Source organism: Plecotus auritus, assembly GCF_963455305.1.
Source record: "Plecotus auritus genome assembly, chromosome: 1".
Lineage (NCBI taxonomy): Eukaryota > Metazoa > Chordata > Mammalia > Chiroptera > Vespertilionidae > Plecotus > Plecotus auritus.
Genome location: NC_137770.1, coordinates 148,479,720 through 148,504,857, shown reverse-complemented (window position 1 = coordinate 148,504,857; position 25,138 = coordinate 148,479,720). Strand labels below are relative to the sequence as shown.

The 25,138-nt window shown below is 42.5% G+C and overlaps 1 protein-coding gene across 3 annotated transcripts in view; it reads right to left on the bottom strand.

Annotated features, from left to right (window-relative positions):
• Positions 1 to 12,375, bottom strand: part of TRDMT1 (tRNA aspartic acid methyltransferase 1) — a 70,807-nt gene extending 58,432 nt beyond the window's left edge. Inside the window, exons 1-2 of one of the 3 annotated variants that reach the window (XM_080649474.1) lie at positions 12,251 to 12,357; positions 11,247 to 11,304 (exon numbers count right to left, since the gene is read on the bottom strand). Coding sequence is in view for 2 of the 3 variants with exons in the window: in XM_080649472.1 (XP_080505598.1) it covers positions 12,251 to 12,314 (64 nt within the window). In the remaining variant the exon portion in view is untranslated. Of the gene's footprint in view, positions 1 to 11,246; positions 11,305 to 12,250 lie in introns of all 3 variants that reach the window. The other 2 variants (XM_080649472.1, XM_080649473.1) reach the window with 2 other exon arrangements.
• Between the last annotated feature and the right edge of the window lie 12,763 nt (positions 12,376 to 25,138).

Below are 25,138 nucleotides of genomic sequence, written 5' to 3'. Positions count from 1 at the left end.
GATCAGGATGGGGGGGTCCCTTGGGGCATGGCGCGGCCTGGTAGAGTGACCTGTGGTGGTTTGCAGGCCGGCCACGCCCCCCGGCGACCCAATCAGCGGCCCTGGTATCTGGGATTTATTTATCTTCTATAATTGAAACTTTGTAGCCTTGAGCGGAGGCCAAGGCAGGCCAGAGCAGGCGGAAAGCTTGGCTTCCTCCATTGCTGGGGGCAATTCAAGCCTCCTGCTCTCTCCGTGGCCATAGCCATCTTGGTTGGGTTAATTTGCATACTCACTCCTAATTGGCTGGTGGGTGTAGCGGAGGTACGGTCAATTTGCATATTACTCTTTTATTAGATAGGATTGTTTGGTAACAATCAAAGCAGCAGCATTCCAAAGGGAAAACAGAGCTTCTTTAGTGATAGCTGTTCTATCTCTTTCTAATAGCCAATGTTATGATAAAAATAACCTAAATAAGTCTGGCCATGCAAAATTATTTAGCAAGAGATTACTGAGGAGAGAAAATATGTGAGGTTGATTATCATTGTGCCAAAATTCCAACACTTTTGCTTCTGAGATTTTGAGTATGACATGGTGTAGTTATTAATATTGGTATTGCTATTAATGTCATTCATATTAGATCTTTGAGTTGTTTATTTAATGTAAGATTGTGCTAAGTTTTCTAAATGTTGATAATGATTACTAATAATAAAATAAACCTTAATTTCTTTGATTTTTCAGACTTTTATTTCACAGCTCTTTGAATGATTACTACTCTACAGCTCTTTTTACAAAAGGTGTTTGTTGTTTAAAATAATTTATTGTCCTAAAATTAAGAAATCACTCCTTACATCAAGTTTTAATAACTTTTAAGATAAAATCACTTAGAAAGTGATATGAGATTGTTTATTTTAAAATTCCATTTTGTTTAAAGGGAAAATAAACCTTTATTTGTTTTTGTTTCTTATTTTAGAGACCTTACAAAGTGAGATGATCAGTGTTCTATGTGGACATTTTATTTATTAAATACACATAGGTCAACTTTTTTAAAAATATGAAAGCTTCAAATGCTCTTTTTCTGAACTCACATCAGTAAATTTACACTCATGGGGTTCTCCAGGATTCTTTCTGGAATCTAGCCAAATCGTTTACTGCTTACAAGTCTAGTACTTCACCAAACACCTTGCTGTTAAAATCCGAAGTTCTTAGCGTAATCTGGACCCTGTGTACTCATACAGCATTCTCTCTCAACATTATCCCTTGACCATCCCCACATTCTCTTCTAATTCACACTTGCCACACTCATACACATACACTTTTCCCTTGGGTAATAGCAAACTACTTATCATGCCCCAAATGGACCATAATTTCTCAAACCTAGTATCGCTGCATATAATTACAAGACCTATCCTATGCTGCCCATCCACTAACACCAGCTCTCTTATACTGGATCATTCTTATTGGTTCCTCAGGATTCATTCAGCTCAGGCATGACTCCTCCAAGAAACTCTCAGGAGGAAAGTTTTGCATTTATACCAGGACACTGTCTCTCTCACTAGACTATGCTATCTGATAGAGCTCAGGCCGTGTCTCATGCATCTGGGCACTTGCAGCAATCAGAAACTGCCATAACTGGTACCCACAGGTCCTCAGTAACCTTCTGTTGACTGAATTGATGCATGAGTATGAGTGAATTTGATTTCTAAAATCAACTCCTAATTACTGTTAATTACACTCTTCACTGTCCTAATCCTGAGAACAGGACTAGCTTAAATAAACTTTAATAAGCTTGTACTTATGTGATTATCTATGACTACTGAAAAGTTCATTTTTAAGTAGATTGACATTTAGGTCAAATTTTTACCTTGGGAACAAAATTAAGATAAATTCTATTTATCTTACAAATATCTTAAATCCAGCAGCAATAGTGATATTGTCAGGCAGTTAGTATTTATGATAGTACCTATCATGTCCTGGGCATACTTCTAGGTACTCAGAATACAAGACGAATGGACATTGTTTTCTGCTTTGCCAGTAGTCCCAGATTTTCTTTTGAGATCTTAACTCACTATTGGTAAAAGTGGTTCAGATAGCCCCAAACTCTCCACCCTCAGTTCTATGAAAGCATGTGTAAAACGCCTAAATATTTCTCTGCAAACCTTGTCCATGTAGAATTTAAAAATATTACCTATGATTTTTTAAATCAAGGCTGTCAGAGGCACACACTACAGAGATCTTTTATTGAGATAGAGAGAGAAAATATATTCCTATGTCCTGAAGAGGAAGATTTAGGATATGAATATCTAGTTATCTAGCTATTTCTCTGCCTGTGTTTGAATTTAGCACCACCATTTCCAACTGTGTAGCTTATGCAATTTACTTGACATCATTATGTCTCAGTGTCTTTACCTGTAAAATAGAGATAATAAAGTACCTATTCATATGGTTTTCCGAGGATTACATTATAAATGTATTTAAAGCTCTTACATTTCTGCTGGCCAATCACTCAAAAAAATAACATATAAAACAATTAAAATAGATACTTCAATTACAGGAAACTCAAAAATAAAAAATTTAAAATGATAATTAACATATAAAGTACAAAGACTTTTAAAAATATCACATGCTAGAAAGGGCTGAGTGTGAAAGGAAGTCTCACTGCAGGTAAATGGGGCCATCAATTGAGGAGTCAGTGTTTTAAAGAGTACTTTGGCAGTATGTATCTAAAGCCTAAAAAGTTGCTTTGCACTTACCAATTTTAATCATTTTTTACTTTTCAATTTCTTGATATACTATGCTAGAGGCCCGATGCATGAAATTCATGCATTGGGCAGGGAGGGTCCCTCAGCCCGGACTTCGCCCTCTCATAGTCCAAAATCCCTCTTGCAGTCGGGGACCCCTCGCTCCTTACCGCCCGCCTGCTTGCTGCTCCTTACTGCTTGCCTCGCTGCTCCTTAGCGCTTGCCTCACTGCTCCTTAGTGCTGCCACGGAGGTGGGAGAGGCTCCCACCACCGTCACTGCACTCACCAGCCGTAAGCCTGGCTTCTGGCTGAGCAGTGCTCCCACTATGAGAGAGCACTGACCACCCAGGGGCAGCTCCTGCATTGAGCTTCTGCCCCCTGGTGGTCAGTGCACATCATAGCAATGGATCATTCCGCTGTTTGGTGGATTTTCATATTGGGGTTTTATTATATAGGATTAGTTTCAGGTGTACACCCCAGCAGTTAGACATTATATAACGTACTATGTGATTACCCCAATAAATGCTAAATCTCGTACTCATCTGACACCATGATTATTAGAATATTATTGACTATACTAGAGGTCCAGTGCCCGAAATTCATGCACAGGGGGGGTCCCTAGGCCTGGCCTGCAATCAGGGCCTATCGGGGATATCTCACCCAGTCCCAATTGGGGCCTGGCCGGACAGGGCCTGTCGAATGGGGGGTGGGAAGGTTTGCTAGACACAGGCTATGGGAGTGCACTGACCACCAGGGGGCAGCTCCTGCATTGAGGATCTGCCCCCTGGTGGTCAGTGAGCATCATAGTGACTGGTCAACTGGTCATTCCGGTCGTTCAGTTGTAAGGGTCGCTTACGCTTTTATACATATAGACAAGTGGTCCGGTGCATGAAATTCATGCACATTAAATGGGAATTAATTAGAGGAAATATTTTAATATTGCTATTTGCTCTGTCTTTATAATAGAAGTGTCAGAGATGAAAGAAAATTAGTAAAATGTATATGAAAATATTCCTCCTGTCAGAGTCTGGGGCACGCCACGGGACCCAGAGTCCAGTCCCCACCCACCCACGTGCACCTCGAAATTGCGCAAGAGCCAGACCCGGCCAGCCCCACCCTCGTCAAGCCCGGCGCTAGGCAGGGGACACAGCCTCAGGTCTCCCATCAAGCCCCGCCGGGTGAGGGGGCACAGCCTCAGGTCCCCCATCAAGCCCCACTGGGCAGGAGGCACAGCCTCAGATACCCTGGCCTGGTGCTGGGTGGGGGGCGCAGCCTCAGATCCCCCAGCGCACCCTCAGGTCCCCTGGCCCGGCACTGGGGCAGGGGGCACAGTCTGAAGTCCCCCAGCCCGGCGCTGGGGCGAGGAACACGGCTTCAGGTTCCCCAGTCTGGGGCGGGGGGCGTGGCCTAAAGTCCCCCGGCCCAACGCCAGGGCAGAGGCCTGGCCTGAGGTTCCCCATCAAGCCCCACCGGGCAGGGGGCACAGCCTCAGGTCCCCTGCCATGCAGCCTCAGGTCCCTGCTGATCGCTTGTTACGGCTCGTTACAAGAACCCTGCATCCTCTGTGGGCGCAGCCATCTTGTGTTACGGGAAACCTGCCTCTGTTGTGGGCGCAGCCATCTTATGATGGCATGACGGATGGTCAATTTGCATATCACCTCTTTATTATATAGGATTCCCCATGCTGTACTTTACATTCTTGTGACTATTCTATACCAATTTGTACTTCATATATATATATATATATATATATATATATATATATATATATATATATATTTATTTATTTATTTATTTATTTTATTGAAGGGAGAGGGAGTTAGAAACATTGGTGAGAGAGAAACATCAATCAGCTGCCTCCTGCACACCCCCCACCGGGGATGTGCCCGCAACCAAGGTACATGCCCTTGACCGGAATCGAACCTGGGACCCTTGAGTCTGCAGGCTGATGCTCTATCAACTGAGCCAAACCAGTTAGGGCCAATATGTACTTCTTTATCCCTTCACCTTTTTCACCCATCCCCCAAACCCCCTCCCATTGGCAACTGTCAAAATGTTCTCTGAGTCTATGAGTCCGTTTCTATTCTGCTTATTAGTTTATTTTGTTTTTTAGAGTCAATGCTTGATAGAAACGTATTTATTGTCATTTTATTATTCATATTTTTTGTCTTTTTTTCTTAAAGACGACCCTTTAACATTTCATATAATACTGGTTTGGTAGTGATGAACTCCTTTAGCTTTTTTTTTTGTGAATCTCTATCTGACCCTCAATTCTAAATGAGAGGTTTGCTGGGTAGAGTATTCTTAGCAGTAAGTCTTTACTATTCATTACTTTGAATATTTCTTGCCACTCCCTTCAGGCCTGCAAAGTTTTGTTAAGAAATCAACTGAGTCTTATGGAAGCTCCCTTGTAGGTAACTAACTGCTTTTCTCTTGCAGCTTTTAAGATTCTCTGTCTTTGACCTTTTGCATTTTATTTATGATGTGTCCTGGTGTGGGCCTCTGGGTTCATTTGTTTTGAACTCTCTGCACTTCCTGAACTTGTACGTCCATTTTCTTCACCAGGTTACGGAAGTATTCTGTCATTTTTTCAAATAGGTTTTCAATTTCTTGCTGTGTTTCTTCTCTTTCCAGTACCCCCATGATGCAAATTTTGGTATGATTGAAGTTTTCCCAGAGGTTCCTTATGCTATACTCATTATTTAAAATTTGATTGATTTTGGAGAAAGGAAGGGAGAGGGAGAGGGGCAGAGAAGCACTGATTTGTTGTTCCACTTATTTGTGCATTCATAGGTTGATTGAGGCCAAAACTTTAGCATATCAGAATGATGCTCTAACCAGCTGAGCTAAGTGGGCAGGGTATCATTTAAAAAATTTTTTTTTCTTCTTTTTCCTGTTCTGATTACATGGGTTTTGATTCCTTATATCCCAAATTGCTGATCTGATTCTCAGCTTTGTCTATTCTACTCTTAATTCCCTATAAATCATTCATTTGTTTGTGTAGCTTTCATTTCTGACTGGCCTTTCTTTTTTTTTATGATTTCCATGTCTTTTTTTATGCTGTTCAAGATCTCACTAAGTTCAATGAGCATCCTTATAACCAGTGTTTTGAATTCTGCACTAACAGATTGCTTGTTTCCATTTTGTTTATTTTTTTCTTGAGTTTTTTTGTTCTTTCATTTAGGCCATGTTTCTTTGTCTTCCCATTTTGGTAGCCTCCCTGTGCTTGTTTCTATGTATTAGATAGAGCTGCTATGTCTCCCAGGCTTGGTAGAGTGGCCTTACATAGTAAGTGTTCCATAGCGTCCAGTGGCACAGAATCCCCAATCATTCCAGGAGAACTGGGCACTCTAGGTGTGACGCTACCCCCCACCATGTGGCCTGTGTACACCCTCCGGTTGTAGTTGAGCCTTGAATGCTGTTGGCACAACATTGAGAGGGAGTTACCTCCAGGCTATTGGCTGCAGGGACTAGCTGGGACCACCTATCACTGTGGAGGATCAGCTGTGCAGGAGCCTACCCCATGGAACAGGACTTACTTCAGTGGGGCTCTGGTGCCCACTGAGCCTTCCCCTTGAGTGTGTTGCTTATGGAGGTGATTGCGTTGTGCTTCCACATGGTCTGAAGCTGTCCACTGGGTGTGCTGGCTCTGGGGTCTCCCCGGAGGTGCAAGCCAAGGTCAGCCACTGCCTGTGTTTTGCCCAGAGCCACCTGGCATGTGCTACAAAGTAATCTACATATGGCTATTTGTGTGGAGCTTGGATGTGCCCAGGTGAGGCCAAGCCATGAACCAAGGCCAGCTGCTGCTAGTGCCAGAACTGGGATCATGTAGCAGAGGTACAGACACGATTAGGCCAGATGCTGCTTGTTTGAGAGATTTTAGAAAAGTCTGAAACATGAGCCCAGTCAGGCCATTCATATGAAAAAGATAACAGAAACAGTTTGGTTGGGCCCACAAGGTGGGTGGGGCAAGGCCTGAAGGAATCCCCAGGGCAGGATGAACAGTGATAGCCAGGTTGATGGAGACTCAGATGTGGTGACCATCTGTCAGCTCTTTGGGTTCAGGGGGTCTCAAAATGGAACCATGGGCTCTGCCAGCACTCTGTCTGGCAGAAAGCTGTCCCCCTCTTCACCAGCTCTCGCCCTGATGTCAGACAATTCAGTTCCTACTTGTATGTCCCTGATGCCTTTTGAACTGCTGCTTTATTGCTGGAGATGAGAAGGAGCCCGAGTAGGTCCATGTGCGGGCCCTTTAAGAGAAACTGCCTGGGCTTCCTGCTGCCCTCCAACTCATTCAGCCACACTTCCTGCTGGTTTTTACAGCCAGAAGTTATGGGGACCTATCTTCCTGGCACTGGAATCCTGGGCCTGGTGTGGGGCTGGGACCACTTGCTTCTCAGGGAGGACCTCTGCAGCCGACATCCCTCCTAATTTTTATCCAATATATGTGGATGTGGGACTAGGCCATTCCAAGTCTCTGCCCCTCCTACCAGTCTCAATGTGGCTTCTTCTTCTTCTTCTTCTTCTTTTTTAAAAAATATTTTTATTGATTTTAGAGAGGAAGAGAGAGGGAGAAAGAGAAACATCAATGATAAGAAAGAATCATTGATGGGCTGCCTCCTGCACAACCCCTAATGGGGATCAAGCCTGCAACCCAAACATATGCCCTTGACCGGAAATGAACCTGGGACCCTTCAGTCCAAAGGCTGATGCTCTATTCACTGAGCCAAACTGGCTAGGGCATGGCTTCTTCTTTATATCTTAGTTGTAGAACTTCCATTCAGCTAGATTTCAGACGGGTCTGAATAATAGTTGCTCTGCTTTTTAGTTATAATTGTGATGCGGTGCTGGGAGGATTCAAGTACCACATTTTTTAGACTTACAAGTCTATATTTGGGCACATATCCTTAGGTGTGGTAGGCAGAACTTACACGACAATAGGGGCTTTGCAGATATGATTAAGGATCCTAAAAAGAGATTATCCTGGGTTACACAGATAGGCACAATGTAATCACAAGAAGGATGGACAAGGATTAAAGTCAGAGAAGTAGACGTAATGAGGGATGGAGAGGTCAGAGACAAAGACTAGAAGATGTTACACTTCTGGCTTTGAAAAAAATTCAAGATATTCCAAGTGAAAACAGAAAGCTATAATTTATTGTAATATTCATGTGTATATGTAGAATTAATATTGAAAAGATATAGTCTAAGTCCTCAACAGGTTTATTCCTACATGAGCATCATATGTGATTTTTATTTTTAAATTCCTTCTTTATCTGTATAGCATCAGTATTTCCCAGTAAACCATAATCTCTGGATGAAAAGAACATGGTTGTCCTGTTAATGCTGCATCCCTAGCACAGTAACTAACATAGAAACCACTCAATAATAACATGCTGAGTGAATAAATGTGTTTTCAATATTTCCCAATTTATTGTTTTTTAATTTATCTTTATTGCTGAAAGTATTACAGATGTCTCGTTTGTTTGTTTTTTCCCCATTGACTCCCTCTACCCCACACCCGTCCCTCCCAGGCCTTCACCACACTATTGTCTGTGTCCATGGGCTCATGCACATATGCATATAAGTTCCCCAGTTATTCTCTTCCCACCCCACCTCGACCCTGCCTTCCCTCTGAAATTCGTCAGTCTGTTTCATGCTTCTATGTCTCTAGATCTATTTTGGTCATTAGATTCCACATGTGAGTGAGATCGTGTGATACATGTCTTTCTCTGACTGGCTTATTTCATTTAGCATAATAGTCTCCAGGTTCATCCATGCTGTTGCAAATGGTAAGAATTCCTTCTTTTTTACTGCTGTATAGAATCCTATTGTGTAAATGTACCACAGCTTTTTTTATCCAACTAACCCATGGGCACTTGGGCTGTTTCCAGATCTTAGCTATTGCAAATTGTGCTGCTATGAACATAGAGGTGCATATATTCTTTCTGATTGGTGTTTCAGGTTTCTTAAGATACATTTCTAGAAATGAGATCATTGGGTCAAATGGGAGTTCCATTTTTAATTTTTTGAGGAAACTCCATACTGTTTTCCACAGTGGCTGCACTGGTCTGCATTCCCATCAGCGGTGTACCAAGGTTCCCTTTCTAAATGTATCATATAAGACAAAAAGAATATAAATGTAAAATGGCATTTTTAAATACTCAACTTCACTAGTAATCAAAAATTTAAAATAATTTCACCTAATAAATTATGTCAGTTTAAATGTTATTTTAGCATATTTATGGTAACAGTTTATTGGATATATCCCTTTAAAATATAAGTTGACAATATCATCAACTTTTAAAATGTCCCTGCTCTATAACTAATGTACTCATTCAACAAGTGTTTGTTGAGCATCCACTATGCAACAATCACTACTCTAGGTGCCAAGAATATAGCAGCGAACAACATGGGAAATAAACAAATCCCACAAAAATACAAACAAAAATATCTCCACTCTCAAGGAGCTTACATTTTAGAAGGGGAGGCAGTTGATTAAAAACATAAACAAGTAAAATACATAGTATAATAGGCAGCAATATGTGCTAAGAGGAAAATAAAAGAATAAGGGGGATAGGCAGAATGGGAAGAGACTGCAGTTTTCTATAGTGGTCTGAGAAGATGATACTGAAGACAACAATGGAAAACTCCATGGCCATAAAAAAGAAGAAAATCTTACCTTTTGTGACAGCATGGATGGACATGGAGATAATTATGCTAAGTGAAATAAGCCAGTCAGATTAAGACTTATATGTGGGATCTAATGAACAAAATAAACGGATGAACTAAATAGAAACAGAGGCATGAATACATGGAACAGACTGAGAGCTGTCAGAGGAGAGAGGGAGGGTGGACTGGATGAAAGGTGAAGGGATTAGCCAAAGAACATATGTGTGTAACCCATGGACACAGACAACAGTGTGGTGATGGACAGAGGAAGGAGGGCAGGGTCTGGGTAGAGGTGGGTAAAGGAGGGGGAGGGAAATGGGGACATCTGTAATAATGTCAACAATAAAAATAAAGTAAAAAAATAAAACAAAGACAAGGGACTAGTCCTGTGGCTATCTAGGGACAGCATTCCAGACAGAGGAAACAGCAAGTACAATGGCCCTGAGGCTCAGATGTTCTTGGTGTGTTTACTGGTAGCAAGGAGACCATCATCCCTAATCCACTCTCAAGGAGTTAATATTGGCAATAGGATAATGTGCACCTTCCCAACCTTTTTCTAAGTCAAACTACACACACACACACACACACACACACACACACACACAGTATGTATGTGTCCAAATATAAAACAACTAGAATAAAAGTCAACCCCCAATCATTTTCCCTATGAGAAAATCCAAAATTAGATTTATAAACATTTTCATTATAAATGATGGAAGAATACAGCTGAAATAGTCAAGTAACCTCATATTAAATAACATTAATTCAGCAAAGAGGCAGCAGGAAGGCTCTGTGGATCACAGGGTCAGCCAAGGAAAGCTACTCTGAAGAGGCCACATACGAACCAAGACATGAAAAATGAAATGCATCTGCTTTGGAAAAGTCTGGGGTTAAAGCACTGTGGTAGAGACTATAGCAAAGGCCAGAATGTAGCAGGAACATGAGGGTTTGAGGAATATAGATAAAGAAGACGAGTGTACCTGAAAAAGAGAACCAACCAGAGGCAGACAGAAGCCAGATGTCACAGGCCTAGTAAGAATATGGGACTGTGATTCTAACCTCAAATGGAAGCCAGTTAAGCAAGGAAGTGACATGATCCAGTTTACTGTGCAAAAAGATCATTCTGTTACTATGTGGAGAAAGGATGGAGTGAGAAAGCAGAGTGGAAGCAGGGGGGCAGTTGGGAAATTAATATTTTAAATAAGAGAAAGTATAGCTTAGATTCACAGTGGTGGCAGTGATAATAGAAATAAATATGTGTACAAATTCAGGTTGCATTGGCTGACAGGAGAGAAAATATGTAACTGTTTCATTAACAACAAAAAATTAAAATTATGAAATTGCCCCTATCAAATTAGCGAAAGTTAAAACTGGATAATACAAATCCTTAAGACTATGTAGTTAAGACTGTGTAGTTCATAAACCTCTGAAAAGCAATTAGTTATTATTATCAAAAGCCTTAAAAACATTCTCATAATTTTTGACTTAGTAACTGGCACAAAATCAGTCTTTTATTGGTGAATGAATTAATTCAACTTTTAGAAAACATGCTTAAAGAGAAAATCAGGATTTATGCCCCAGGATATAACTAGCACATTTATACTTGCAATATCCAACACTTAAGGAGTGGCTGAACGATAGCGCGTGGTAAAGTTTTAAACAACATTTAAAATCACGTTTCAAGATCTAAGGGGAAATTAACTAAGGAAGCAAATAGTACTGGAGTTTTGTTTTCATGCTGGTAAGTTTTGATATGATAACTGAACAGGGGAGAGCTAGCAAATAATTGGTAATAAAAACAACAATAATCTAGTCTAAAATCAAAGCTCAATACATATTTTCAGAAAACTTACATGCTCAACTCATTACACATTGTCTGTATCTTAATTCGGTCTCTTGTTACCCTTGGTACTAAAAAAGGAAGCAGGGAAGTTTCAGTTTTGTGGTTGTCTTGGTAACTTAAGTATAAACATGCAAAAGGTCTATTTGTCACTCTGTGTCTCCAGTGCCTAGCACAGTTCCTGGCACAGAACAGGGGCTTGCTCAATCCATCTTTTTTGAGTGAAAATAACCAAAAGTAAACTTTTCAGTTCCAACTTAGCACCGAAGAATTTTAAAACGTCAAACTGGAAGAGGTACATAAAAGCTATAGTGCTAATAGTAATTGATAATATTTTGAGTGGCTACAATCTACCAGGCATTATTAAACTGTATGCTTCCTGCCTTCACTCCTCACATTAATCCTTCTCTGAAAGAATTTTCACATTTTAAAACCAGGAAACAGGTTCAAAAATGGTCAAGAACTAGCCCAAAGTCACACAGCAACTGAGTTTGAACTCAACCCCTCTCGCGCCTAAATGCACCTGGACGTGATGCACCACGAAGGATGTTTCTTCTCAGTGATCGGAAGCGACCAGCTCTCAGGGTTCACCATTTCTACCGTGGACGGCAGTGATCCCTTAGAGCCCGGGGTCACCAGGGAGACCCGACCAGACCAGCGACCTCCCCTCCCCCGGGGACTTCCTGGGCGAGACCCTCTTCCCACTCCGCTCGGCGCTGCCACCCTAGGGCCTGAGATCGGCACTGGCCGGGGCTCGCCCCTCCCGCCCTTCAGTGTGACTCATAGCCTAGCCTTGAGGATCAGGACCCAGGAACTGAGCTCTCTGAGGTTCGGGACAGGAAGAAGAGAGTCTCCATAGAGCAGCGGGAGGCGGCAGCCCGCAGGCGCTGTTTCCAGGACAACCGAGTCCCCCCGCCCCGCCGTCCCCGCCCCCGGCGACTCGCCGCTCCGCCCCTCGCTGCAGCCAGAGCTCCGAGCAGCGCCCAGAGGGAATGGAGGCGCTGTGTGCGCTCTCACCTCTTAGCGCCTGGTGCATGCCCCCCACGCCGCTGTACAGCTCCAGCACCCGCAGGGGTTCCATTCCCGCGCCGCCGCCGCCGCCGCCACCACCGCTGCCCGGGAACTAGGCCTGCCGGTCCCCCAACTTCTCCCTCCGCCGGCGCCGCGCTTTGGCCTCGGGTTCCGCGGCTTTTCAGTTCCGCCCCTTCCTGCAGCTCAGGATCAGGGCTTCACCTGGCAGCTGAAGCCTGGGACTGACAGGGGTCCACAGAGGGACAAAGGGTATATAACAGTGAGGTCTCACCAGTGAATAGCAGCCACTCTGTGGTCTCATGTACGATTTGTCACCCTTCTAAGGTGTTTTCAAGGGCCTTGGGAGGGAAGAAATCTGGAGCTCAGTGGAAGGGCAAAATTTGCCTTTGCCTCAAAATAATTGGAATCCAGAAAACTCACTTTTCAGGCATGCCGCTTTTCCAGAAGTCCCTCGAACGCCTGAATTGTTCCAACCATTTTCCATCAGCCTTGAGCACATAACACGTGCTTGGGTTACAGCGATAAATCTGACCAGCCTCTTCCCCAGAGAAAGTCCCAGACTTACAAGTATGGAAATAGCACCTGTGCAGCAGAGCCCTGGAGCCTACTGTTATTGTTAGTGGCGCTACTTATATTTTAGCTTGGAAAATACCCCTCCATAGGATATGTTGTCAGTGCAATATAGGACTGTTTATGGACCTCCAAGTGCTAGGGCCTTTCTTCTCCAGGATGGTCCAGTGACCAAATTATTATAAACTAGAAGCCCGGTGCACAAAATTCGTACAGGGGGGGGGGGGGTGTCCCTTAGCCCTTACCCTCTCCAATCTGGTATCCCTCTCACAATCCAGGACTGCTGGCTCCCAACTGCTCGCCTGCCTGCCTGCCTGATTGCCCCTAACCACTTCTGCCTGCCAGCCTGATCACCTCCTAACCACTCTCCTGGCAGCCTGATCGACGCCTAACTGCTCCCCTGCCGGCCCACTTGCACCTAACTGCCCTCCTCTCCCACCTGGTCACCCCTAACTGCCCTCCCCTTCCAGCTTGGTCGCCCCTAACTGTCCTCCCCTGCAGGCATGGTCACCCCAACTGCCCTCCCCTGCTGGCCCGGTCACCCCTATCTGTCCTTGCCAGCTGGTCGCCCCTAACTGCCCTCCCCTGCTGGCCTGATTACCCCCAACTGCCCTCCCCTGTTGGCCTTGTGGCCCCCAACTGCCCTCCCCTGCAGGCCTGGTCACCCCTAACTGCCCTCCCCTGCAGGCCTGGTCCCCCCCAACTGCCCTCCCCTGCTGGCCCGGTCACCCCTATCTGTCCTTGCCAGCTGGTCGCCCCTAACTGCCCTCCCCTGCTGGCCTGATTACCCCCAACTGCCCTCCCCTGTTGGCCTTGTGGCCCCCAACTGCCCTCCCCTGCAGGCCTGGTCCCCCCCAACTGCCCTCCCCTGCTGGCCTGGTCCCCCCCAACTGCCCTCCAGGCCTGGTCCCCCCCCACCACTGCCCTCCCCTGCAGGCCTGGTCCTCCCCAACTGCCCTCCCCTGCAGGCCTGGGTCCCCCCACAACTGCCCTCCCCTACAGGCCTGGGCCCCCCCAAACTGTCCTCCCCTGCAGGCCTGGTCACCCCCAACTGCCCTCCTCTGCCAGCCTGGTCACTCCTAACTGCCCTCCCCTGGTGGCCATCTTTGACCACATGGGGGTGGCCATATTGTGTGTTGGAGTGACAGTCAATTTGCATATTGATCTTTTATTATATAGGATTGGATTACAGACCAAGAAAGAAAAAAAGGCTATATGCTGGAGAGGCAATGTTCTCATAGTGAAGTGTCCTTGTGTTGTTCCTGTTACCGCCACGGGTCTTATAAGAAAAAATTAGGGAGGACCACTTGTAATAAGTTAACTGATTTATCAGAAACTTTGCACATGTGCTAACCTAACAACTAAAAGTATGACTACTGTTATTTATCTGAATTACTGAACTGTCTGATCCACATTGATGTGTCCTATGAATATTTAAATTGTAAATGTGTATTATACTTCAAATATTTTGCATTTACTCATCACTTATTTCAGATAAGAAGGGTTATATGGTAGAAAGATAGCAGAGACCTGAGTTAGCCCTAGCATTGCCAATAACTGGTTGTGTGTGACTCTGCACTGAGCCTGGTTTCTTCATCTGTATAATGAAGGGGAAGGAAGAAAGGGAAATGATTGCTGAGGGCCATGCAGCTTCAAGGAAGGTCCTGTGGCTGGCTCAGTACTTGCAAAGGGGGTCCTGATTGGGCCACATGTTAATTATCTGCTCAAATTGAAATGATCTAGAAAGTAGACATTTTAAAAATCTGCTTTATGCAAATGTACTCTTAAAACAACTCACAGAAATCATGTACACACTAACATCATATATGATGCAAGAAGCAAACTTTTCTAATATTTATTACTTAATATTAGTGCCATAAATAGATATCATGCCATATACAATCAATAATCAACATATTTAATAAACCTAGAATCTGTTTAGCATTAGTGCTATAAATCAAAATAAATATGACCAAGGATCTTACCCTATAGGGGAGAGACAGGACAGAAATATGAAAAATACCAACCTCCTGGGAGAACAGGAAGTAGAATCTCATCTCAACACAGGCTAGTTATAGACGTTATAGACGGTTCACTCTGATATCTAAGACTTCACAATAGAACCCCAGACTTACCTTTATTTGTTAACTTTGCTTTCACTCTTCTTGAACTGCACTGTAAATCAGACTGCTCAGCATTCCCCAAGCACCATTTCCTGCTTATATTCTTTGCTAGCCTAGAATTCTTCAAGACCCATACTCCAAGTGGAACCTTCCTTCCAGATCCCCAGGCTAGACACCCCCGCTTGTTTCAGTTCCTTAATCCACCCCATCCAGTTCTCTGAAATACAGATTCCACCTGCTCCTATCACTAACTCCTTTCAGTTCTCTTTAGCCCAGTTTTGACTTCCTATATGCCACATCATTCCTTTACACAGTATTTCTTCTCTAAAGCTAATCGGGTGTGCTAATCATTTAAAGAATATAAACTTCTCCAAAATCATAATTTACAGCTATCTCCATGGAAGCATCTGTAGATGTTAGGCCCCTTGGATTATGTGTGCATTTTCTTCCAACCACTTGCACAAGTTTTGTGAGTTGGGGGTGGGAGGAATGCTCTAATCAGGAGTAGCTGAGGAGGAATATAGGATGGGCAGATAAATGTTAAAAAGAAGATATATATTGAAACTCAGCACACTTTTTGAAAATATAAATATCAAAACTTGGACTTCAGGATATTCAGTGTATTTTCCTTCAAAACAGAGAAACATGCCTGGCCAGTATAGCTCAGTGGTTGAGCATCAACCTATGAACCAGGGGGTCATGATTTGATTCCCAGCCAGGGCACATGCCCAGGTTGCAGGCTCAATCCCCAGTTTGGGGAGTGCAGGAGGCTGCCAACCAATGTCTCTCTCATCATTGGTGTTTCTACCTCTCTCTCCCTCTCCCTTCCTTTCTGAAATAAATAAAAAATATATCTTTAACACACACACACACACACACACACAAAGAGAAAATGCACTTGTGAAAAACTGCTTCTCATGCCCTGGCTGGGTGGCTCGGTTGGAGCATCGGCCCATGCAGGTTTGATTCTCAGGTAGGGCACATACCTAGTTTGCGGGTTCAATTCCTAATCAGGGTGCGTATGGGAGGCAACTGATCAATAATTCTCTCTCTATCTCTATCTCCATCTATCTCATCAATAAAAACATATCCTCAGATGAGGATTTTTAAAAATGCTACTTATCACCTGGCATGTGTGAAGCATATCAGAAATAATTAAAGGATACAATATAATTCTAAGGATTATATTAAAATGACAATAGCATACTCAATTATTTAAGGGATCATTATTAACTTTAAATCTAATAATATTCTATTCTTCCTCTCCTGTGTTTCTCTGATCATTAATATCTAACAAAATTAAAGTCTGCCAAATGCTGAAAATACTTTTTGACATCATTTTTGAGGTTCCATGAGCCAGGCAATTTTTTATTCCTCTGTGAAACATGAGGTGGATTCCTATACAGGCTCACCCACAGGTAGAGTATGCCCTGCTTATGCCAATTGGAATAATGAATAAATTGCATTCTGGTTTTACCTGGGACAAAATGGTCTTTATGAATTACATGGAAAAATTTTGAAAGTAGTCATATGGGAGTAAATTGACAAAAAAATGTCCTCAAGAGAGGAAATTACATTCAGAAGAAACTTGAATTGGAAAGGCCCAGAGTGCTCATCTGCCACTTGTGAGTTCCCCTTATTCTAAATGCCTTTTACCGTGTTTCTGCTCAGCCAGCACTAGTCCTTGGCTGGTAAGCTGCTAATGAGAGGCCCAGAGTACTTCACAGGGTGGGGTGGTGGTGAAGGGCTTGAATTACTAAAAACTCTTCTTTAAAGTGACCCAAAATCCGGTTCCTTTGAGATTTGCCCTCTGTACTGATTGTAAAGAACTCTCCATGTTCTGTAAGGAATTATGTTGTGGTTAAAACTGCAAGCTTCAGAGTCAAAGGGTGTAAACAGAAATCATAAATCTGCTGCTTCCTAACTTGGTGAATTGGGGAAAGCCACCCAACCTCTCTGAGACTAGCAACGACTACAATGTGTAAAAAGAGGACACGCGGTTGCTATAAGGATTACATGAAAATTAAAAGCAGTTAGCCCAGTGCCTAGCACAATATACATGCATGTTTTATAAATAGTATCTATGTAATAATATTCTCTGAGTGATGTGTTCTCAGTCCCTTCAGCTGTGTCATGTGGCATGACTGATCCCCGGAGTCAATCACACTGTGGTTTGATGATGCCCATTTTAGGAGCCGTAACTGAACACTGGGCCCTAAACAAGGTCAGATCATCAGGCTACAGAGTGGTCCAGATGGCACAGACATCAAAGGCCCTAGGCGAGCTGGTGGGAGGAAGAGCCTGTCCGGAGCAGAGTGAAGGAAAGGCTGGAAGTCCGGAGGCCATAGGCAAGACTGAAGGAGTGCTGAGCATGGACGCATAGCAACTCAGAAGGCATCAGCACACAGTGAGAGAGACAGCGCCTAGCTCTTAACTCCTAGAAAGGCCAGGAGGGCTGTGAAAGGTGGGTGTACAGGCCTGGCAGTCTTAGGGCAAAATTGTTCAAGTAACCTTAAAAGCAGGATGTATGAGCTGGGAGACCTGGGTAGAAGTGAGAGAGAACCTATTAGCATCATCCAATCATTTATTGATTTTTTTTTTCTTGTGCAGGCAATGAAGAAACTTTTAATCAAAACAACTTTAAAAGTGTAAAACTCTATACTCTATTTGAGCCAATAATAATAATAACAATTTAATACCTTCTACTTCCAAAGCATAGCACTATTTTTTAAATTTCAAACATAAATAAAAATTTCATTGATTCTATAGAGCTACATTATCCATTGGGTAGCCACTAGTCACATTTGGTGATTTGAGTTTAATTAACTTGCAAAATTTAGCTCCTCAGTCACACTAGGCACCTTTCAAGTGTCTGATGGCCACCGTGGCTGTTGGCTACTGTGCTGCTCAGCAAGGAGAGAGGACGTTTCCATCACCACAGAAAGCTCTGCTGGACAGAGGTGCTAGAGAGGGACAGTCTCTACAAGTTATGACCCTTCTGGGTAGCCCATCATTCCATGAACAGTGTTGAAATGTGCAGCAATTGCTTAATTCTTGCATATTGGACCTGATTTAAAGCAAGTCCCCAAATATATGAAGTGAAAGGAACATAAATAAAAGCAGACCTTGTAGCCAAATATTCATCTTTTTTCTCTGGTGTCCAGTCATCTTATTCATGGACTGTCACAAGGGAAAAGAAACAGGAACCAGTGGATGTGTTCTGTCAGTGACATAAACTCCCAGGAGAAAAAGAGCAGATGGAAAAGGATGAACGGCGTGGTGTCTTAAAGGAGTGGAACTTTTCTGTTGTGAGGTAAAGTCTAGTGAGTTTTGGTTGTGAATACTATTTACACTTACCTCTAAAGAAGAAAAAGAATAATTTTTTAAAAAATTGGAATCAAGAGGAATATAATTATAGACTTTCTGATGAAAAGCATAGACACCATGAAGTTTGTCTTACAGTTTGCCATTTCAAAGTACTCAAAGATTTTGACATTGATTTTTCTCTTTGAGGTTATTTCTGAAAAATGTAACTTTAAAATGGTTAAAAAATAAATGAAATAAAAATAAAAAATGATTTTCAGCAAATTTTAAACATTATATTTTAGTTAAAGGTAGTGAAATTCTCTATCTTTAAAACTGCTTTCATATGGTCATGGAAAGTTAGAACTAGAAAGAACCTATTTCCTTAGCCCCAGCTAGAAGGCCTACTTGCCAGTGTTTTTTTTTCCAACTATTTTTTAAATTATTTTTTTAAATATATTTTATTGATATTTTACAGAGAGGAAGGGAGAGGGATAGAGAGCTAGAAACATTGATGAGAGAGAAACATCGATCAGCTGCCTCCTGCACACCTCCCACTGGGGATGTGCCCGCAACCAAGGTACATGCCCTTGACCAGAATCAAACCCGGGACCCTTCAGTCTGCAGGCCGACGCTCTATACACTGAGCCAAACCTGTTTCGGCCCAACTATTTTTATATATAGTACCCTTTGTTCAAACAAAATGTCATCTAGAATCAGGGCCTAGAGCAGCCGTGGGCAAACTATGGCCCGCGGGCCGGATCCGGCCCGTTCGGCTGTTCTATCCGGCCCGCGGAGCCAAAAGAGCAGAGGGTTCTCTTGCTCTCCCCTCCACTCCTTCACCAGCAGCAGTGTTAACATGGCAACATCGGGAAACACGGCCGCAGCTCCTTCTTCTGAGTGGGCGGATTTATATCCGCCCATTCAGTACAAGGAACAACCTCTCAATCTTCCAGAGGCTCCTTGTAATGCCTGCGGACGTGTCCCCCGACATCACCCTGGGAATGCTTAGACACATTATCGTGGTCATGTAGGGACACACGCCCCTGGAGAGCACAGTATCAGAGCATTAGCTAAAAAGGAGACCAACAACACTGTTCCCACTGAAGTTGATGTTTTAAAGACCAAAAACCTTTCAACCCAGTCTACATTGCCATCTACATCTACGTCCCGGGCATAATTTGGAAGTTCAACTAAAGAAAATGTTTAATTTACTGTTTACACATTTTGTTCTTTTCTATTTGTTTTAGTTTTAAATTATTTTATTATATTTAAGTTTAATTTGAAAGGCTTTTGTACCTTTCCTTTGTTAGGCAATTTTATTTTGCCTTTGCCATCTTTAATATAAGGTATGTTATTGTGCTATGATTCCTCCATTTTTTGAAGTTTCAAATTATAATAATTAGTGTTTACATTCTTCTTGTTAAAATGTTTGAAATGAATAAAACTATTGAAATTAAAAAAAAAAAAGACCGTACCCTTTTATGTAATGATGTTTACTTTGAATTTATATTAGTTCACACAAACACTCCATCCATGCTTTTGTTCCGGCCCTCCGGTCCAGTTTAAGAACCCATTGTGGCCCTCGAATCAAAAAGTTTGCCCACCCCTGGCCTAGATGGAGAGGGAGAGTGAGCACACATGTGCGCACACACACAGCTTGTGTTGTTGAAGCTTGGTGGTAGGGGGCCCAGATCTTACACCCCATTAACCCCCATAGCTGCCTTTAAGTGACCCTGTAGGACATGACTGTAAACCACTGATTTCTTCCTGCCTCAGTTTTAGAGATGGAGACAGAGACACAAAGGTCCAGAGGTTTAGAAAACTTGTCCCAGCCCACGACTAGGTGGAGAGCAGGGAATTCCAATTCAGGTTTCTCCCAGAGGTCTTTCCAGAATACACTGAGATATAGCTGAGGGTCCAAACTAAAGCAGCCCTAGTCAGCAGAATGCATTGCTTCCTGAGAACAGACAGGTTGGCAACCTGTGAGCTCAGTGAAGGAAACCTGAAGTGACAGGGCAATGTATGTTATAATGATCAGACAAAAAGGTTAATTCTGTTTCACAAACAGGAACAATCTCAAAGGCTAATTAATAACATTTATAACAGACTAGAGGCCCAATGCAGCCGTGGCTTCATCTGGAAGGTTGTCTGGGGGTTGTCCAGTCTAATTAGCATATCATGCTCTTATTATTATAGACTAGAGGCCGGGTGCATGAAGTTCATACATGGATGGGGGGGGGTGTCCCTCAGCCCGGCCTGCACCCTCTCCAATCTGGGACCCTTTGGGGGATTCCGACTGCCGGTTCAGGCCCGATCCCACAAACTGGCAGTAGGATATCCCTCTCACAATCCAGCACTGCTGGCTCCTAACTGCTCGCCTGCCTGCCTGCCAGCCTGATCACCCCCTAACCACTCCCCTGCCGGCCTGATTGATGCCTAACTGCTCCCCTGCCGGCCCAATCACCCCCAACTGCCCTCCCCTGCAGGCCTGGTTCCCCCCAACTGCCCTCCCCTGCCAGCCTGATCACCCACAGCTGCCCTCCCCTGCCAGCCATCTTGTGGTGACCATCTTGTGGTGGCCATTTTGTGATGACGTGAAGGCTGTCATCTTGTAGTGGCCATCTTATGACGACATCACAGCAGCCATCTTCTGACATTGTCACGCAACTCCACGTAGGCTTTTATTATATAGGATTCTCTGCCAGTCACTCCTGCAAAGACAACTTGATACAGTGCAAGAAACATGGTCCTGAGAACAGATAGATTAATATGAATCCTGCTTCTAATACTTTCTTCATCTATGAAACAGGAGTAATATTTGTCAACAAGGTAGTTGTCTGTATTCAATTATTAATTATATATATATAGGTGTGCGTGTGTGTGTGTGTATGTGTGTGTGTGTGTGTGTGCCTAGAACAGCCATGGGCAAACTACGGCCCGCAGGCCGGATCCGGCTGTTCTATCTGGTTCTCTTGCTCTCCCCTCCGCTCCTTTACTTTGAATTTATATTAGTTCACACAAACACTCATCCATGCTTTTGTTCCGGCCCTCCGGTCCAGTTTAAGAACCCATTGTGGCCCTCGAGTCAAAAAGTTTGCCCACCCCTGGCCTAGAACAATAAATACTGACTTCTTTCCACTTTCTTAACAACTTTGTCATAGCATAAAAATATAAATATTTTTTTCTAACAATTATATAGAGAAAATTGTTTTTCTAGTATGTTTTCAAAAAGAATGTACTACCAAGAGACTAATTTGCACATTATCTAACAAGATGTATTTCCTTATTGTTTTCTGTGAAGCCTGCATTATTTCAGGTGGAAAAACAAGCCCCACAATGGGAATAGAGGAAATAAAAATGTAATGGTTTTAAGAGCTGTTATTACTTTGCTCCTTTCTTTAGTAATTTATCTGAACATGGAGAACTGTTTGAGTTCTAAATCCCACAAATCCGATCCAGCAAGATCCGGAAAAGGAAATCACACATACACACACACACACACACACACACACACACACACACAGCAGACACATACACACTCAAACTCCACAAAAGCCCTTATTCTTCTTCATCGTCTTTTTTTTCATTGCTATAGTTGTCAGTATTGACAAACCAAAATCCAGAGAAAAATCATCTGTAAGGTTTTTCACTTCATCCTTGCTAGTTAGGTACTAGTTTAGATATCATTCTCATTTGATCCAATAGTGATAAAAATAACTGACATGTAATAGCATAACAGTTCCATTGTACTCCCATTACTGTATTGATTCACCATGTAAGATAAAAACAAACCAACTTTGTTATTTACTTAAAATTGCTAAAATTTACCTTATCAGTTTTCAAAGTCACATATGTAAACAATATACTACACAAGCACAACTTCACACTTGGAATGCACTGGAGGCCAATACCCCTTATATTAGAGAGTTAACTTAATTCTGCACATCAAGACTATCAGTGTTGCATTTCCATCTAAGGTAATGACTGAGGAGTGAAAATATAGTACAAGTCCCAAAGGAATCAGTTCTATGTTTAGTCATTCAGGGAATTCATAATGACTAAAATTGACTGTATTTCAGAAGATGGCAAAAGTATATTTGAATAATAGGATAATATCAATAATAAATGATAATATAGGCCTGCAAGTTTCAAAGAACTTCATAAATGTTTAAAATGCTTATTAATTTATTTCAGACTGATCAGCTTTTCTTCCTTATTACTCTGTTTTTTCACAAAGAATAGAAAAATAAGGCTGTCAGAGAAAGACAAATATCACATGATCTCACTTATATATGGAATCTAAGGAACAAAATAAACTGACGAGAAAAATAGGACTACAGACATGGAAGCATGAAACAGACTGACAATCTCAGAGGGAAGGCGGGAAGGAGGGTGGGAAGAGATAATCAAATAACGTATATGCATATATGCATAACCCATGGACCAGACAATAGACAGGTGAAGGCCTGGTGTCGAGTAGAAGCTGGGTGGAAAGGGCAAAGGGAGTAAAATGGAGGATATTGTAATACTCTCAACAATAAAATATTTTTTTAAAAAGAGAAAAAACCTTCATGTGACCTGCTCAATGACACATAAGTCAATCAACAGTAATTGATTTATTAACATTTATTATTCATTCATTCATTAACAGATTTATTTCTAGGTCACAGAATCACATTTTTAAAAAGAGAGATTGGAAAAAAGCATTCAGTTTTTTGTTGGTTTTCTTAATAACTGGAAGGCATCAAATAATAAATGAAAGAAGAGAGTCAGTATATATTTTGGGGAAAAAATCACATTAGGAGCTAAAAATCATTCTGGTTAGGAAACAATGTCAGGAATCTGCATGTCATATCTTTTTTTAATCATTTCATTTTAGGACTAAATCCTCAAATAGGGTGGGAAAAGAATGCAACAAAGAGCATTATTTATATATCCTTGTAGAATTCACAGTTTTAAAATCCAAAAGCTTCAAATGGTAGCTTCATTATATGACTTGTGCTATAAAGATGAGACATTATTTTTGAAAAACAGATTTTTATTATTACCAAAAGGGAAAGAGACTCAATAAACACATATCAGAAACATCCAGCATATTGAAAGCCAAACCCAATTCTAAGAGCCTCTCCTCTACCAATTCTTTCTCTCTTTTAGTAACATTAGGGAAATTAAGAAATGTATAAAAAATAAAATTTAAAAACCACAAGGGAGAACTATGGCTAACATTATGATGTTTCTCCTTCTGGTCTTTGCACTAATTGTATTTTACCAAAATCATAATCTTATTGCATATATATTTTATATCCTGACTTTCTTCACCTAACATTTTATGATTACCAGTTCTGAATTTCATTCAATAGATCAAAGAGGTATAGAGATTTTATTATCTTGATTTTTTCTGAATTTTAGAAATAGTACACTCTAATTTTGATGGATAAAACAAATTATCTATAATAAAAAAACATAATGTGCTAATTAGACCAAACAGCTGAAAAACCTTCCAGACATCATTCCGGACATCCTTCCTGATGAAGCAGCAGCGGAGGGAGCCAAGGCAGAGGCAGTTAGGGGTGATCAGGCAGGCAGATGAGCAGTTAGGGGCATTCAGGCAGGCAGGTAGAGGGGTTAGGGGTGACCAGGCAGGCAGGCGAGTGGTTAGGGCAGCCGTGAGCAAACCACGGCCCGCGGGCCGGATCCAGCTGTTCTATCCGGTTCTTTTGCTCTCCCCTCCGCTCCTTTACTTTGAATTTATATTAGTTCACACAAACACTCCATCCATGCTTTTGTTCCGGCCCTCCGGTCCAGTTTAAGAACCCATTGTGGCCCTCGAGTCAAAAAGTTTGCCCACCCCTGGGTTAGGGGCAATCAGGCAGGCAGACCAGCAGTTAGGAGCCAGCGGTCCCAGATTGCGAGAGGGATGTCTGACTGCTGGTTTAGGCCCGATCCCCCCCGAGGGGTCCTGGATTATGAGAGGGTGCAGGCTGGGCTGAGGGAACCCCTCCCCCGTGCATGAATTTCATGCACCGGGCCTCTAGTCTCTCTATATAAAGCCTTAATGACCATTACGACCGAACGACTGGTCGAGCTATGACACGCACTGACCTCCAGGAGGCAGATGCTCAACACAGGAGCTGCCCCCTGGTGGTCATTGCTCTCCCACAGCCAACTTCCTGTGGCCTCTCCCCCCAGCTGGCCAATCTCCTGCGGCCCCTCACCCACACCCCCGCTAGCCACCCCCCCCCCCCCCGATTGGCCCCAATGGGGTCGCTGGCTGGCTAACCTCCCTTGGTCCCTCCCCTCTGCCGGCCAGCCCCCGATAGGCCTCAATCACTGGCCAGGCCAAGGGACCCCACCTGTGCACAAATTTGTGAACCAGGCCTCTAGTAAAAGTATAAAAAAGAAAAAAGTACATACTTCTATAACACTTTGATTCCATTCTTACCCATAAAAAACAGCCACTTTTAATAGTTTACTGAATATTTTTCTTGCCTTGTTTCTGTAAAACAATTTGCATTTCTATTCTCTCAGTAATGGACATCGAAGAGGTTTCAGTTTTTCACTTAAATAGTATAATGAACATTTTTGCATATTAATATTCAAAGCAATAAAATTGAAAGTATTTCAAGATATAAAAATAAATCCTTTTTCCTGTCTTTCATAACAAAAATACAGACTTTGCTTTATTTGTTAATTCAAAGTTGTACCAATATTTTATTGTTGTTATTATTTATTTTTAATTATGAGAAATTTTAGTAATAAATTCCAATATTCTAGAAGTCCCTTGGGTGAATGGGTGCATAGTGGATATTTAGTCATTATCTCATGTTTTTACCACCCTGCACCTATCATGCCAATCAAGCACATTCTAAAAAAT